Here is a 15,496-nt window from a genome sequence, read left to right on the forward strand (position 1 = left end):
GACCGTACTGAAAATGTTAATTGCGTCCTTGTCAAGTTGCTATAGAAAAAGAAAGGAAAATAAGTCTATTTGACTACTGTTTGTAAACCTACCATGTACCGTCGCTTTTCCCCTCGTACATTTAAGTTTCAAACAGGTCCCAGAGATCGCAAGGCAAGATTGTTAAGGCAGTGTAAGAAACTCAGTATTTCATTCGCACCTCCCGATCCCCTTAGAAGCACTTCTAAGGCATCAGAAGGGGCCTGTGGTTTGTGCTTGCCTTTCCCGGAAAAGGCGTTTGGTGCAGTGTGAAAAGGGGATGCTCAGAGACACCCGGGAGCCGCTGGGCCCCGGGCAGCGGCCGCACCGCCCCGGAGGAAGAGGGAGGCGCAGCGGGGCCCGCGGGGCCCTCACCACCGCTCCTTCTGGTACACCTCCGCCTGCACCATGTCCCCGGGGTGCTCCGAGATGCAGGCCCCGTTGATCTCGTTGAGCTTGTTGTCCGGAAGATCCTCGGGCTTTGTGCAAAGTTTCAGCGCCCTGGAGATGAAGACGTCCAGGTCGAACTCAGGGTCGGTCTCGCTGCTCACCTCCGCGGGTTCCTTGTGGAGGCGGTGAGGAGAGGAGGGCAGGCTCCGCTCCTGCATCTCCGGCAGAGAGCTGGGGCACTCCAGCCCCACCTGCGTGCTCTTCACCCACTGGGCAATCTCCAGAAACAGGTTGGATGGCTCCTCTTCCAGCGACAGCTCGGCTGCGGGTGCTATGGTTGCCCTTTTCCAGTGTGACAAATCCAGGATTAGCTTGGGCTCTGAGTAGTGGTGGGGCTTACTGTCCCTCCACAGCAATTTGTCCAAATAGGAGGGCGATCCCACTTTGTAATCACACGATTTCCCGCAGTCGGCATCAAACACTCGGTCCATGGACGAGTGGGACAGCTCCAGGAACCTCTCCGAGCTGCTCTGCGAGTATTTCCGCGGGTCAACCTGCGCCTCCTCCGCGGTGGACTCGGAGCCCGCGCGGGGGTCCCGCTGGACCTCGTCCATGTCGTGGTGCTTGTCGTGCCTCCAGTCCAGGTCGGAGGAGAGGCTGATGTGGTACCTGCCAAAGACACGCTGCTGTGAGGCACGGGCAGCACGGCCTCGCTGGCAACCGCAGTGCCCAGACCAGGCCGAGCACTCTGCTGCTGGCCTGGCCTTCTGCTTGCTGATTTAATGTCTTACTGATAGCACAGATAACCTTCTTCTCTGTTAAAATATCAGGGGGCCAATAATTTTTATTTATCAAGAGCCTGAGATGCAGGAATAAAAGCCCAGCAACCAAATCAAGCGGTGCCTTCCTTCAGATGCCGATCATCTCCCCTCCACTCGGGACTAAAACATGATTAACACCATTAATAACCAATCCACCCCTCAGCCCACAGACAGGTACCGCGGCGAGAGTCCTTCCTGTTTGGTGACAGAGCAGTAAAAGGCATCAACTTAAAACTGACAGCACCAGAGGACACAGGCTCAAGCTGCGCCAGGCGAAATATAGGTTGGATGTTAGGAAAACGTTTTTTACAGAAAGAGTGATAAAGTTCTGGAGTGGCCTGCCCGGGGAGGTGGTGGAGTCACCATCCCTGGATGTGTTTAAACAAGCCTGGATGCCAGGCTTTAGTTGAGGTGTTGGGTTGGACCCGATGATCTTGAAGGTCTCTTCCAACCCAGTGATTCTGGGATTCTGTGAATTCTGTGAACAACCCCACTGAGGCTGGGCATCACCAGTTTGTTCTGATGTCAATGACCCAGAGCATTCCTGGAGGGTCGCCTTGCTCAGTGACAGCTTCCCCAGCCAGCTGAAGTCCCTGACTTGCACCTACCCGACAGCACCCACGGCTCTTCCAGTGACACCTGATTTACAGTTCCTAACCTAGCTGCCTGTAGGACACGTTATCCCAGGCACTGGGGGCTCTGTCACGGCAACAAACTGCTCTTTGGGTGTCCCACAACGCACAGCCAAAGTCACCTCCTGTCCCCAAAACACCTGGCTCGTGCTGCAGAACCTACAGCCTGCTATCGGGTGCCCCCAGCTCGGGGGCAGGACAGCCTCACTCAGCTTCTTGTGCCACACCAGGAAAGCCAGCCGAGGTGACAAGGTGGCCTCCAGCAGCTGAGCTGCTCTGGGGGCTGTACCTGGCAGGGATGCTGGGACTGTGGGGATACACTGAAGGTAGATATCCTGCTTCCAGCCTTCCTCCCCACCTGACTTGAGCCCCCAGCCCCACCCTGACACTTGATCACTCAGGCAAAGAGACTAATGACAGTGAAGGCAAGGTGGGGGTTCCTTTGGGTGATTTTTTCAGTGCTGGTGAAACCCAGTGGATCAGGAAGGCGAGGAGGTTTAATTGCTCTGCTGAGAGGAACAATGCTGCAGGCATCCTCGGCCAGTTCATCCCCTGCAGCCGGAAGGAGCTCTACAGAAAACTGAACCTCGTTAATCCTTAGCTGCTTATTTCACCCTGCCTGCTCCCGTGCTGGAACAGGCCCAGGGAATGGGGTAATCACCTAGAACGTGGGAGACCTCAGCTCAAGGCTTTCAGCTGTTCTAAACTTCCAGTACGGCTTCCAGCAAACCATTTAAACATCAACACAATTCAGGATTTTTTACAAGGCTCCCAGATCTGTGGCCTCTGGGGCTTATGCACCTTGAAAAGTGGTGAATATAGCACAGGGCCAAATCAGGCCTTGTCCCCAAAAGGTGCAAGGATTACAGTAATTTGTAACCTGTGCTACAGGGACAGAGGGCAGAGGTAAGGGCTGCAGAGCCACTTAAACCCACATGGAGACAACCCAGGCTGTGAATTAAACCAAGAACAGAAAGGTACTCAGCAACTGGGCTGTGCAGGCTCGGCTTCTGGTCCCTGTGGAATCCAGGATGAGCCTCTGGGTGGCTTCAGCGAGGCGCCAGCTTGGGCTGGAATTACAACATGGCATAAAGAAGGAAAAGCAGGCATCTTTCATGGGCCTGGAACATGGTGCTGGAATCCAGCCACGAGCACGTCAGAGACTCACCAGCCCAGCTCTGCCTAAAGCACTCCAGGCAGGATGTGCTTTCCAGCCCAGCCCTGGTACTGTACCTGTCCCAGTTGGACATCTGGCTCTGGTTGGCTTCCATCAGCAGGATATCATCGATCTCGTCCTCGATCCGGAACGGGTGCTGGGACACCGGCTCGTCCTCGGGGCAGGCGTACGGGCTCATGTAGGGGTGCTGCAGGCCCATCTCGGCTGTTAGTCGATCCATGGGGTTAAATGTCAGTATTTTCTCCAGAAAATCAATAGCTGCGAGGCAGAGACAAACAAGCCCACCAATTCCTCAAAAGCAGTAACATCTTCCTTGCCACGGCGAGCCTCGCGGAGCCCCCTGAACAAACCCCCCTGCAGTAAGGGACGAGTCAAAGGCCACCCCCAGGTGGACCCAAACCAGGCACTTCTGTCCCTGCTGCGTCCCCCTGCCCCCCACGGCAGCTGTGAGCTTGCAGGGGAGCAACCCTGCAGCCCTCGGGTGTCACCTCCTGCAGCACAGCCGGGGCAGCGGCTGCGAGAGCACCCTCGCACCTGCGCAGGACAGCAGGCGTGCGTCACACGCACCCCGCGCTACGGCCCCGGCACAGAGCTGACATCTCGCCCAGCACAGAGCTGACATCTCGCCCCAAAAAGGACTTTGGGTGGCGCTGGGATCTGACCCCACACCCTCAGATCCATTTGACAAGCACGCTGCCTTTCAGACAACTGATTCCACATCTTAGGTGCGAATAAAGTGGATTATATTTACTGTAATTTTTAAAGCCTTTGGCGTGACTGATGCTATGAAATTATTTTACCCATTAATGTTTGAAGAATTCTGAGTGGCTAAAATAATTTTAGAAAGACTGTGGTGCATGAAATCTTTCTGTGATGACAGGAAATTTAAGTGCAATTAAACCTAAATGCAGAGTGTTTGCTATGATTGCTTTGATGATTCCTTCTCCGGAGGTTCTGTGAAAAGGTAAAATCCTGTCACTGAAGTTGTTGCCTATCCAGTTGATCCTTTCATGGGAAAGTCCCTTTGAGTTCAGGCAATAAGAATAGGAATAATGCCTTTCTTCAGATACAGCTTCGTATTGAAACCTTCGGGAACATCCCCGTTAAAGTGTAATTGTGTGAATGGGACAGCTTCTGTAGGGGCAGAACCCCTCAGCAGAAAGGACAGCCACGCGTGCTGCCCCAGAGCTTAAACATTAACCAGTTTACGACTGTCTCCTGCGAGATTACCTCATGGCCCGGACTAATTCAGCAGGAAGGAATCAATTGCTCCATAAGGTCACGACAACGCGTTACAGGTTATATATTGTGATGCACCGCGGGTCAGCGAGGCAGGGAAATGACAATGAATTGTGTAAGGGGTGCGGGTGACCTTTCCTCCTGCAGCCACGGCAGGGAATAAATCTGCTGCTGCTTGCCGGAGGCTGACACGGCCCCGGGTGCCCTGGGCCCATGGATATCGTGTCACCAGGGCCAGGCACGGCACGTCTCACAGTGAGGAGCCTCACCGGCAAACGTGAGCTGAGCCTGGTCCTGACCTCTTCCCAAAAGCAGGTGGCCAGGCCTGGTTTAACCCTCAGAAGGAGCTCAGGACAGCACTGCTCGGTGCTCCTGTCCACAATACCTCAGGAGCCGGGGTGTTTGTCCCAAAAAGGAAGGAAGAGCCTTCCCTCGCTGTGCTGCACAACTGTGCCCAGGCCAGAAGCACGGCGAGGGAACAGACAGGGCTTGGAAGGAGCCTCTGGGCTGAGCCCTCGCTCAGAGATCGGGGAGCACACAGGAAGCCAGGCATGTACCTTCAAAGGGCCTTGGAAGTGTGTTTCACCCTGAGGAGCCACCTGTGAGCAAGCTACAGCATCGTGAGTGCTGTCCTGCGGCAGGGCCCGGGGACAGGCCACCACTGAGGGGACAGCAGTGGGGACGTCCGAGCTACAGCCAGGGATGTGCATCCCCTTCTCCAGCGCTCAGGCCCTTGGCCTTGCCGGACAGCTCCTATGACGCTCCAAGGAGACAGCTCCGAGGACATGGCAGCCGGGAGAAGCCCCGCCGAGCCAGTGGCCACCACGGTACCTTCACTGTCCACCTCGGGCAGCAGCTTGCGCAGCGGCTTCCGCACTTCCCACGTGCTGTTGATGAACATGGGCATCACCTTCAGCAGCTCCTCTTTATCCTCCTGGTGGATAACGGGGATTGTCTCCAGAATCAGCTGCATCTGCTCCAGCTCGTGGCCCCCTGAACGGGAAGAAGACAGCAGTGAGACAGACGCACAAGTTAAACTGGGGCGGGTGTGGGGTACTGTCAGCTCCGGGTGTCCCCAGGCTCCACCTTTAAAGGAACGCAGGTGTCCGACCCCAAAAAAAAAGTGTTTTCTGACCGGCTCCCAGCGGCTGCTGGGCACCAAGTCATGGCTCTGGCGGTGCCAATCCCCACGGCTGCTGTGTGCCGTTACGTGTTTTCAGTCCTTTTCCTCCAGGACATATTTATCCACACAGCCCCACGCCCCGCTCAGGGCTGGCTGCCGGTCAGTGAGAGGAGAGGAGCAGCAGAGCCAAGCAGAGCACCTCGTCAGTGAGCGCTAATCCCACTCTTCAGGCTCTCCTGGATGTCACCAGGAGCTCCGTGGCGGATTTCCAGCTTCCCGCGCGCGCGGAGGAGCCTGGCAGGAACGCAGAGCCGCGCTGTTGAATTTCTGCCTCTAGCAGGAGGGCTGGCTAGAAATGCTCTGTCCTCAGAGGCAGTGTCGGAGTCCAGGACATCCCTCTGGCTGCCCTGGCTGTCTCGAGACCCTGGCAGGGGTCTTTGATACCCTGCATGAAGTCAAAACCACCCGTGGCTTCGATTCTAGCCCGTGGGAAAAAGCTGCCAACCCGGTATGAGGAATTACAAGCCACAAGGGGTTTGAGTAGTGTGGTAGGTGAATTAACAGAGGGTGAAAAAGTAGAATTTTGGGGTTTTTAGAATGTGATTCAGGGGTACAAGATGGAGGAGTTTGGGCGTGTCCTGACCTCCTTCTCCTTCTTCTTGTCCTCCATGTCTTGGTGTGATGGTGGCACTCTTCTATTGGTTTAAGGTAGAGACACACTGTCTAACATAAATGATAGATATTAGCTATTAGACGTTAATGTAAACATAGTACACATAGTTTTTAGTATAAAATGTAAATGCCGCCCAAGATGGAGAACAGAATGCCATGGCCGACCTGCTAGACAGAGCTCAGCAGGTCAGAGAGAGAATGTTATAGATAAGGACGAATAAACAACCTTGAAAAGCCGACCCTACACATTTCAAACTTCTTCTCTGGCTGCACAAGCTAAGAAAAAAAGACTTTTACAATCTTAAGGTCATCCCAACTCCCACACCCCAAAAAGGCAGGACCAGCCACTGAGGCAGGGAGCAGCCTGGGGCAGCCAAAACAACGGGCATTTTCAGGCTACCAAGGCCCTGCTGTCCCAGTCCTGCCTTTCAGGCTGCTTCAATGGCGATCAGCGCCCGTCCGATCTACGACAAGGAGAGCCAAGCTCATGGACGGCCGGCACTTCTGATCAGCCAGCAGGGAGGGTGGGGACGGGGTCACAGGAGATGGGGATCGCTCGCCCTGAGGCAGCCCTGTTCCTGTGGAGGTCCCTGGTGTTTGCAGGGGCTCCCCTCCACAGCCCAGAGCTCCCTGTGGGTCAGCACGAGTTTTCCAGACTCACACCCATGGAGCTGACCCCCAACACAGCCCCCACGCGGAAGGGTGGGGACAATCATCGATGCTGGCAAACTTTCTTCTCCCATCCTGGCTGGCCACTCCCAGGCCACAGGGCAGAGTGGCCAGCAGTGGCACGGCAGTGAACTCAGGCAGCCCCAAGGCGATGCTGACGGAGCCCAGCTGGTCACCACCGCCACGCACGACCGCTCGGTCAGCGCCCGGGGAGGAGACAGAGCCACAGGAAAAGCAGAGAGGACAAAGGGAGGGACGCCCTTCCCATATCAACCCCGGGCAGATTAATTCCCTTCCCTACAGAAGAGCTAATTTTAGGTCACTCAGAGATTCTCCAGGGGAAACTAAAGGTATCTACCAGGAAATGGGCGCCTTGTTAGTCAGGCTAATTCCCAAGCTGTGATCAAAATTACAGGGTGATAAAAGTCACAAAGCCTTTGTGGCTTTTCTCTCAGTGCAGCCCCAGCCACTGCTCACCAAAGATACCTGGCAGCCAAAAGACACTGTGTTCAGTCACAAAAAGGAGCTGCTAATGCAGTGCTGGAAGCCTTGAATTATGGCTCTCAAGAAACCCCATTTTCTTCCATTATGCTCTATTTATGGAATTCCCAGGGACCTTTTTCTGAAGGTATTAACTCCTGAAAAGGAGAACACGAACCACAGGCAGAATAAACTCATCAGGCTGTTGTTACCCAGGGAGAGAACGAGGAGCTCTGCACCACGACTTGGAAAAGAGAACCTTCTCCAGGCTTGCAGCCAAGTCCCAAGGTAACACCCAAGCCTGGGAGTAAGCCCTGATCCCATGGGAAAAGTCCCTGTGCCTTCTCTAGCTCTTGTTCACAGGCACGGCCCTGCTGGTGAACCCCATGGAGATCTGCAAGGACAGATCTCTTTTCCTTTTTTCTCCTCTTTTCTCCTTTTTCCCCATTTACTCCTGCTTCCACTGCCGCATCTTTCTGTGGAAAAGACACAGGAGGGAGCTGTAGCTGCTCAGCTATGGACGCTTTTCCCTGTTTTCTGTCCTGCTGCGGGTGGGGAGCTCCCCCACGGCCTGCAAGCCAGGATCCAGCTGTACTCCGTGAGCCTTGGGACAGCCAGGTTTGCTGTGGCCTCCCAGGGCTCTGCCAAGCCCAAAGCACCCAGGGAAGGGCCTCTGGAAGGGGCTGGGGTCCCTTTTTGCTGCACGTCCAATAACTGGTGTGGGAGGATGGAAGCGGTGAGTGGCATCTACTCCAAATAACCAATCACCTTCATTTACCTGCCTCGCTTAAGCACCCCAGATAGACTACTGAGTTAATTATATTGATTTATGCTAAGCACTCAATTTAAACAGCGCCGCTGACGCACTCTCAAGAAACCATTTACCCAGGGCGAGGTGCTGCTGCAGGTTGGAGGCTTCCTCTGAACTACACTGCTGTTATTTCCCACGGGGCGCTGGCTGGCCAGCCACGGCTCTGTGAAAGCCTCATCCCGCAGGGAGGGAGGCTGCAGCTCTCTGAAACCCTCATCCCGCAAGGAGGGAGGCTGCAGCTCTCTGAAACCCTCATCCCGCAAGGAGGGAGGCTGCAGCTCTGTGAAAGCCTCATCCCGCAGGGAGGGAGGCTGCAGCTCTGTGAAACCCTCATCCCGCAAGGAGGGAGGCTGCAGCTCTGTGAAACCCTCATCCCGCAAGGAGGGAGGCTGCAGCTCTGTGAAACCCTCATCCCGCAGGGAGGGAGGCTGCAGCTCTCTGAAACCCTCATCCCGCAAGGAGGGAGGCTGCAGCTCTGTGAAAGCCTCATCCCGCAGGGAGGGAGGCTGCAGCTCTGTGAAACCCTCATCCCGCAAGGAGGGAGGCTGCAGCTCTGTGAAACCCTCATCCCGCAAGGAGGGAGGCTGCAGCTCTGTGAAACCCTCATCCCGCAGGGAGGGAGGCTGCAGCTCTGTGAAACCCTCATCCCGCAGGGAGGGAGGCTGCAGCTGGCTGGGGGTGAGCTCCTTCTCCCAGGCAAAGAGGAGAGCAACAGCAAAGGTGATTTCATGTTGCTGTGCAGGTGTTTGTGAGTTTTAGCTGCTCTGAGGAGCTGGGCTTTACTCTCCTCCTCTCTGCACAGCAGCAGGTGAAAGTCACCATGGGCATCCTGCCTGCTGCCAGGCACCTACCCTGGCCTTGCTCTACCTGCTCGCACAGGAGGAGGCCAGGAAAAAGGGCCAGGGGCCAGAACCTCCCATGAGAACGATGTATCTTAAAAGCCACCCAAAAGGAGTTGATATTTTGAGCTTGGGTTTGATCCCCGCCCGTTAAGCAAGCATCCTGCCAGCACATGGGGATTATCAAGCAATTTATCTGGGCTGCAAGGCACAGAACAAGGGATGCTCACAGCATGTGTCAGGCTGAGCCCAGCCTGTGGTGTGCCAAAACCCACCTCTGGTCACCAAATCACCCCAAATCACCTCTGGTCTGCACCTGCTGAGGGCTCCCGGGAGCCAGCCTGGGGAGGTTCCTGCTCTGGGGCAGCTCACCAAGGCAGAGGACAGATCAATCCCATCCCAGGACTGCTTCTGCCTCTGCCTTACCACAAAATGAGCTTCAAGCACCACCTCGGATGCCTCAGCGGTGTCAGCCAATATTACTTACACCGTGGGATCCACAAAGAACAAAAAGAAACCCACGCTGTGGCTGAGAGAGGGGTCAAGCACAGTGTGAAAAGCCAGAAATGCTCGGGAGCTGTGCTGGGGTGGCCAGGGGAGCTCGACAGGCAGCTCTTGTTTTGCTGTTTGACGTGAGGAATAAGTACAGGGGAACAGAGACTGCAGCATCTCCCAGCAAGGTCAGACAATGCCCTGCAGGGGCAGATGTGCCTGCTCCTAGAACATATCCCAGGGAAACACCAGGAGCAGACAGGTTAAACGCACCATCTTCAAAGCTGAAATCCCTGCACTGGAAAGTTTTGGTGAAATTTGAGGACAAAAAGAAGGAAGGAAAGGGAGGCACTTTTAATGATCTCTTCATAATGGCACTGACTGCTTATTTTTAAACTTTCACAAAAGAAATATGGAAGCTGCTGGCAGGAACAGCTGCAGCCAAGTCTGTGGAGCTCAGCGGTGCGCTGAGATATCTGTGAAGGAAACGTCCTCCTCCATTATTAACGGGCCTGATTATTTATTTACACAACTCTGCAAACAGCTGCTCACGAAACGCGTTAAACCCTGTCGTTCAGAGCACTGGCAGGCACGGAGGACAGCCCGGGAGGAGCCGTGCCCGGGAGAAGCCGTGCTGCAGCCCTCGGGCCGAGGGGAGCAGCTCCTGCAGCAGGCAGAGGGAAGCTCCTTCATCCCCCTGTGAATGGCTCCGTGTCCCAGCCTGGGAAGCACAGCTTTGCTCCCGACACAGCATTTTTGGGACTCTAATTAAATACATATTTTCTTCTCAATAACGTCAGAGCTGAACTTCAGATGCTGCATTGATAACTCCTTGACATGCTTTTGTTGTCTTCTTTTCTTGCACTTCACCTTTACAGCTGTAATCCGTGCTTACAGGTAAATCCTAAGTTACGTGGCATTCCAATGTCTTCCCTCAAAGGAAAGAAAAAGCTTGGAGACACCAATCACGATCCAAATCCACGGCATAGAGTAGAAATCTCCTGGAACAGGGCACCAGCACCTCCTCCCCTCACACAGGGCAATTCCCTCTGCTGGGCTAGGAAGCCTTGGAATTGGGTAGCAAGGAAGGAGGGAGGTAAAAAGTGAATCAACGGGAGACAGAAACCTACCAGCGAAGAGCATCCTCCCGGTCAGCATCTCGGCCAGGATGCAGCCGGCTGCCCACATGTCGATGGCTTTGGTGTAGTTGTTGGGCGACAGGAGGAGGCGAGGCGAGCGGTACCACTTCGTCACCAAGCCTTCGGAGAGGTAACCCTGGAACAGCAGAGAGGGCTCAGGAGGGGGAACGGGCAGCACAGCTCCTTCAGCCCGAGCAGAGAGGGCTCAGGACAGGAGCGGGCAGCACAGCTCCTACAGCCCGAGCAGAGAGGGCTCAGGAGAGGGAACGGGCAGCAGAGCTCCTCCAGCCCGAGCAGAGAGGGCTCAGGAGAGGGAACGGGCAGCAGAGCTCCTGCAGCCCGAGCAGAGAGGGCTCAGGAGAGGGAACGGGCAGCAGAGCTCCTCCAGCCCGAGCAGAGAGGGCTCAGGACAGGAGCGGGCAGCAGAGCTCCTGCAGCCCGAGCAGAGAGGGCTCAGGAGAGGGAACGGGCAGCAGAGCTCCTGCAGCCCGAGCAGAGAGGGCTCAGGAGAGGGAACGGGCAGCACAGCTCCTGCAGCCCGAGCAGAGAGGGCTCAGGAGGGGGAACGGGCAGCAGAGCTCCTCCACCCGTCCCCGGTCGCTCCTGGCTGCGGCCCCACCGCAGGGAATCCTGCCCCCATGGCTGTGCCGCTGCCGTGGCCGGCTGGGGCTGCCTGCCCTGCGGGAAGCAGGGACCTGGGATGCTCCAGTGGGGACAGGGGCACCTCAGGGCTCCACCAGGCGGGGCACTGGCTGTTTGTCACCATGGTATTGCAGCATCACCTGCAAAGGACAGATGGCTTCGGCAGCACAGAGCTGCGGATCACACCTGCCCGAGTCATTCCAGGTCACCTCTGGAGGACTTGGATGTATCCTACAAATCCCAATTCCCCTTCACGTGAGACATTGTTCAGAAAATCAAAAGGGTCAGGGCGGATGGGCAGTGCAGTGTGGAAGGAAAGCCTCTTGTGTCAGAGGCTGTCTGCATGGGGAGCAGAACTGCCAAGGGCTCTCAGCCAAGACTCCTACAACAACATACCACGGGAAAAGTGGGAAAGCCCTTCTGGGGAGCACCTGGCTGATGCAGGGATGGGAAACCCTGTTCTTCCTGCACTGAGCCTGAGCCTTGCCTAAAAAATCACCACCCTCACTTGTCACGGGCTGCTGTGGCTCCGGCATGGCGAGGGGCAGCTCCTGACCCCCAGCCCCACTGTGCTGGCACTGAGGATGGTGAGGGGCAGCTCCTGACCCCCAGCCCCACTGTGCTGGCACTGAGGATGTCCTGGGGCAGCTCCTGACCCCCAGCCCCACTGTGCTGGCACTGAGGATGTCCTGGGGCAGCTCCTGACCCCCAGCCCCACTGTGCTGGCACTGAGGATGGTGAGGGGCAGCTCCTCACCCCCAGCCCCACTGTGCTGGCACTGAGGATGGTGAGGGGCAGGTCCTCACCCCCAGCCCCACTGTGCTGGCACTGAGGATGTCCTGGGGCAGCTCCTCACCCCCAGCCCCACTGTGCTGGCACTGAGGATGGTGAGGGGCAGGTCCTCACCCCCAGCCCCACTGTGCTGGCACTGAGGATGGTGAGGGGCAGCTCCTGACCCCCAGCCCCACTGTGCTGGCACTGAGGATGGCGTTTGGGATGCTTGACCTGGTTCCCCAGGAGAAGCTCTCAGCAGCATCCGTGGGACAAAGGCCATCACCTCTCTGAGGCAGGGCCCTCCTGCTCCTGAGCCCACCCAGGAGAATTGCCACCAGAGCCAAGTGCTCAATCCCTGCTGGAGCCAGGGATGTGTCCCAGCAGCCTGGGAATAACCCTGGCACCGCCAGGGACCCCTCACTACCACCGTGGGGTTCAGCATGGATCGTTATTGCATCGGGATAACATTGGAATATTCATAAGCAGCCCTTTCTATATTAAATTTAACACATTAGCAGAAGGAGGTAGATTGAAATGCAGCAGGAGCAGCAAAATAAAATTAAATTATAAAGCTGAATTGCATTTAAATGCCACAAAGCATTTGGAGAATGTAAAAATGCAATGACAGCATGAAGACAGTTCACATAAAAGCTTATTTGAAAACTCCTTCCCTACTGATTTAGTTCCACAGACTGTTTTCAGCTGCACTACACCTGGAGTTGTGCTGTAGAGCACTTCCTTGGATGCTGCAGGATGCATCTCTCCATCTAAACACAGGAGCAGTGCACCACCACAAACACCACGAGGCTGATCACGCTCCTCTTCCCCCAGTGCCGGTTTTTGTGCCAATTCCCAAATGTGCGAGTCATCAAGCTTTTAATCATAAAGGTCTTGCTTTTAAAAGAGCATTTTAATTTTGGCCTTCTCATGATAAGTTGTAATGGAGTCTGATTAGCTGAGAAGCTTCCTTTAATGCTGTTATATTTTTGCTAATGCTGCTCAGCCAGAACCAGCACAAAAGCCCCCAGGCATCATCCGATCAAACCACCACTTCTCAGCTACTGCAATTATTCCCAACAACGGAGATGCTGGAATTTATTGGAGAATCCCAGGAAAATAAACTCTGAGGGTAGTAATCCAGGGCAATTCCTATCTGGAGCCATTTCTTCCCTCTCCCAGGGAAGGAGCGCCACCCTCCTTACGGATTTAACACTGCTCATGTGTTTCTGCTCTCTGACAGCAAGAAGGATCTGAGTTCTCGGGGGTGTCTGCACCATGCAAGATGCATGAGCAATATACTGCAAATATCTGAAAGTCACAGCAAGCCGAACATTTTCCTCCCCTCATGTCTTGGAGAAAATTCCCTGCAAAAACTCGCCAAATGGACAAATTTTCAACCTTCCTGCTGCCATGTGAGGCTCCTGGCGGTGGTTAATTCTCACCATGCTCCCCTCTCCCGCTGCCCCTCACCCCAGGTCTGACTGGAAGCCATCTCCCCGCTTCCATCTGCTGGAAAACCCTGGCTCGCCCCCAGCACGCCCAGGAAGGGCCCATGGAGAGGAGGAACCTGCAGCTGCTCTCCGTCCCCCCCGCTCGTGGTCCTTGGAGCCAGACCCCACCTCGTGGACCCCACCACTGCCTCCTGGGGCATTCCACACCGGGCTCTGTGTTATCCCTGCCCTTCCTCAGGGGACAATACAGGGAGGAGCAACTGGAGGTCTGGAAATCGAGACTTTTCCGACCTGGCTCGAGGTCCTCCCGTGGGCAGCACAGCATCCCAGCCTCGAGCAGCTGACACAGCCCCGACACCTTCCCCCTGCTAACAACGTGGGCTAGATCCCCGTTTTTAGGGAATACCCAAGCTCCTGTCCTGCTGCCTGCAGGAAGTAGCTGCAGTCCCGCGGACTAACAGGTTCTAGGGGGAAATGCCACCACAGCTTTGGGAGAAATGCCACCGCAGCTTTGGGATCCAGGATCTCGAGGTCACTGCCACGGGACCAGGACCCACCTGCAGCTGGGCTGGGCACGGGCTCAGCCCTGACCTGTGGTGCCAGGCTGGGGAGCCCAGGCACTTCTGGCCATCAGCTCAGCAAGGCAGGGCTCCAGCACAAGGATTTCACCGTTTATGTAGATTCAGCGAGACAGCAGGACCGAGAGCTGAAGCATATTAATTAGTTCTAATTAAGATGGAACATAACCTCTTTGTGACAATATTCTGTGGGTTCAGCACAGCCCTTTCTGCACTGAAAAGTCTCTTTAAAAAACAACATAATGGAGTTAACAGAAAAATAGAAGTAGTTTCAAGTCTAAGCCCTCCCATGCTAGATTTTTTTTTTCCTGGCAATTTTCAGGTATCATTTTCCTGCTTCTCCTCTTGTCCTCCCGCGTGTGTGGCAACAGCTCAGGCAATCTATAAAGGTGGTGAATTCACTACAGGTAGGATAAGCATCGAGTCGGATCAAACAGCACAGCAAGGGAACTGGAAAGCAAAGAGAAATGGATGTTTTTTCAAATTCCTTACACGACACATATTTTGCGTTTTGCTTGCAAACACCAGAAGGAGAAACAATGCGGGGCAGGCCCTGCTGCATCCCGGTGTCGCCCTGGCGACAGCACACTGAACCTGCCTTCCACAGGCGCTGAGGGAGTCACGGCGGCACACGGGGAGCACAGAGCTGCTGGTGATCCAAAACCACCACCAGCCAGCCCCGGGGCTCCTCCCTGGAGCCAGAGGGATCCTCCTCCAGGGGCCATGGAGTTCAGGATCCCACCTGCTGCAAACCCAGCAGCCCCCACGCCACAGCCCAAGGCTTCTCCCAGGGGTGTTCCACACCAGAAGCCACCTTTCTGCAGCCAAAAAGCTGCAGAGGTGCAGACCAGGTGCTCTCAAACAGGAGATCCATCAGGATCCAAGCGCAGCCTGCGTATCCGTGCCTCCAGCCACAAACACGGCTGGGATTTCTGCTGCTGCACCCGTGGGAGCCGGATCAGCTCCTGGTGCAGATGGGGGGCTCAAAATAGCAACAAGCCCAAGCTTTTGGAATAATCCTGGAGCAGCTTCTGCCTCTTCACAGCAGGGATTTTAACCTCATTTATAAAATGCATGTCGGGCAGCTCTAGGAGGGGCCGTGGGAGACGCCGGGTTTGCGGGAACGCTGTTCCACAGGAGGACAGCAGAACGGCTGTTGTGCGTGGCCCCAGCAGCGTGACAGGCTCACGTTTGGGAGGGTTTTGGGAGGGCAGAGGGCGTTCATTTCAGGAGCACGCACGATTACGGGCCTCGTTGGAGGACAGAGAAGGAGAACAAACGAGCCGGGGTCACAGCGGGGAGGTCAGCACCGGCTGCACGGGCGGGTGCCGTGGGCTGGACACGGAGGGTGGTCCTGTCCACAGGAGCACACAGCCCCACACCCTCACCTCCTCTGAACTCCTCCTCACCACCACCCAGCTGGGAATTCTCTTATTTCACAGGGCTGGAAGTGATTGGAGAAAATTCTGCATGGGCTGGAAGTGATTATGCTTGCACCGAACGGCAAGTACAAAACTGAAGGAGGACTCCAAAGCTTTTGAAGAAGGTC

The 15,496-nt window shown here is 55.5% G+C and overlaps 1 protein-coding gene across 1 annotated transcript in view; it reads right to left on the reverse strand.

The window, feature by feature from the left end:
* Positions 1-376: 376 nt before the first annotated feature.
* Positions 377-15,496, reverse strand: part of MAPK4 (mitogen-activated protein kinase 4) — a 44,536-nt gene continuing 29,416 nt past the window's right edge. Inside the window, exons 3-6 of the mRNA XM_068175617.1 lie at positions 10,494-10,638; positions 5,109-5,270; positions 3,095-3,296; positions 377-1,077 (exon numbers count right to left, since the gene is read on the reverse strand). Of these exons, the coding sequence (XP_068031718.1) occupies positions 390-1,077; positions 3,095-3,296; positions 5,109-5,270; positions 10,494-10,638 (1,197 nt within the window). The 3' untranslated portion in view covers positions 377-389. The remainder of the gene's footprint in view (positions 1,078-3,094; positions 3,297-5,108; positions 5,271-10,493; positions 10,639-15,496) is intronic.

The sequence above is a fragment of the Anomalospiza imberbis genome, chromosome Z (genome assembly GCF_031753505.1).
Source record: "Anomalospiza imberbis isolate Cuckoo-Finch-1a 21T00152 chromosome Z, ASM3175350v1, whole genome shotgun sequence".
Classification (NCBI taxonomy): domain Eukaryota; kingdom Metazoa; phylum Chordata; class Aves; order Passeriformes; family Viduidae; genus Anomalospiza; species Anomalospiza imberbis.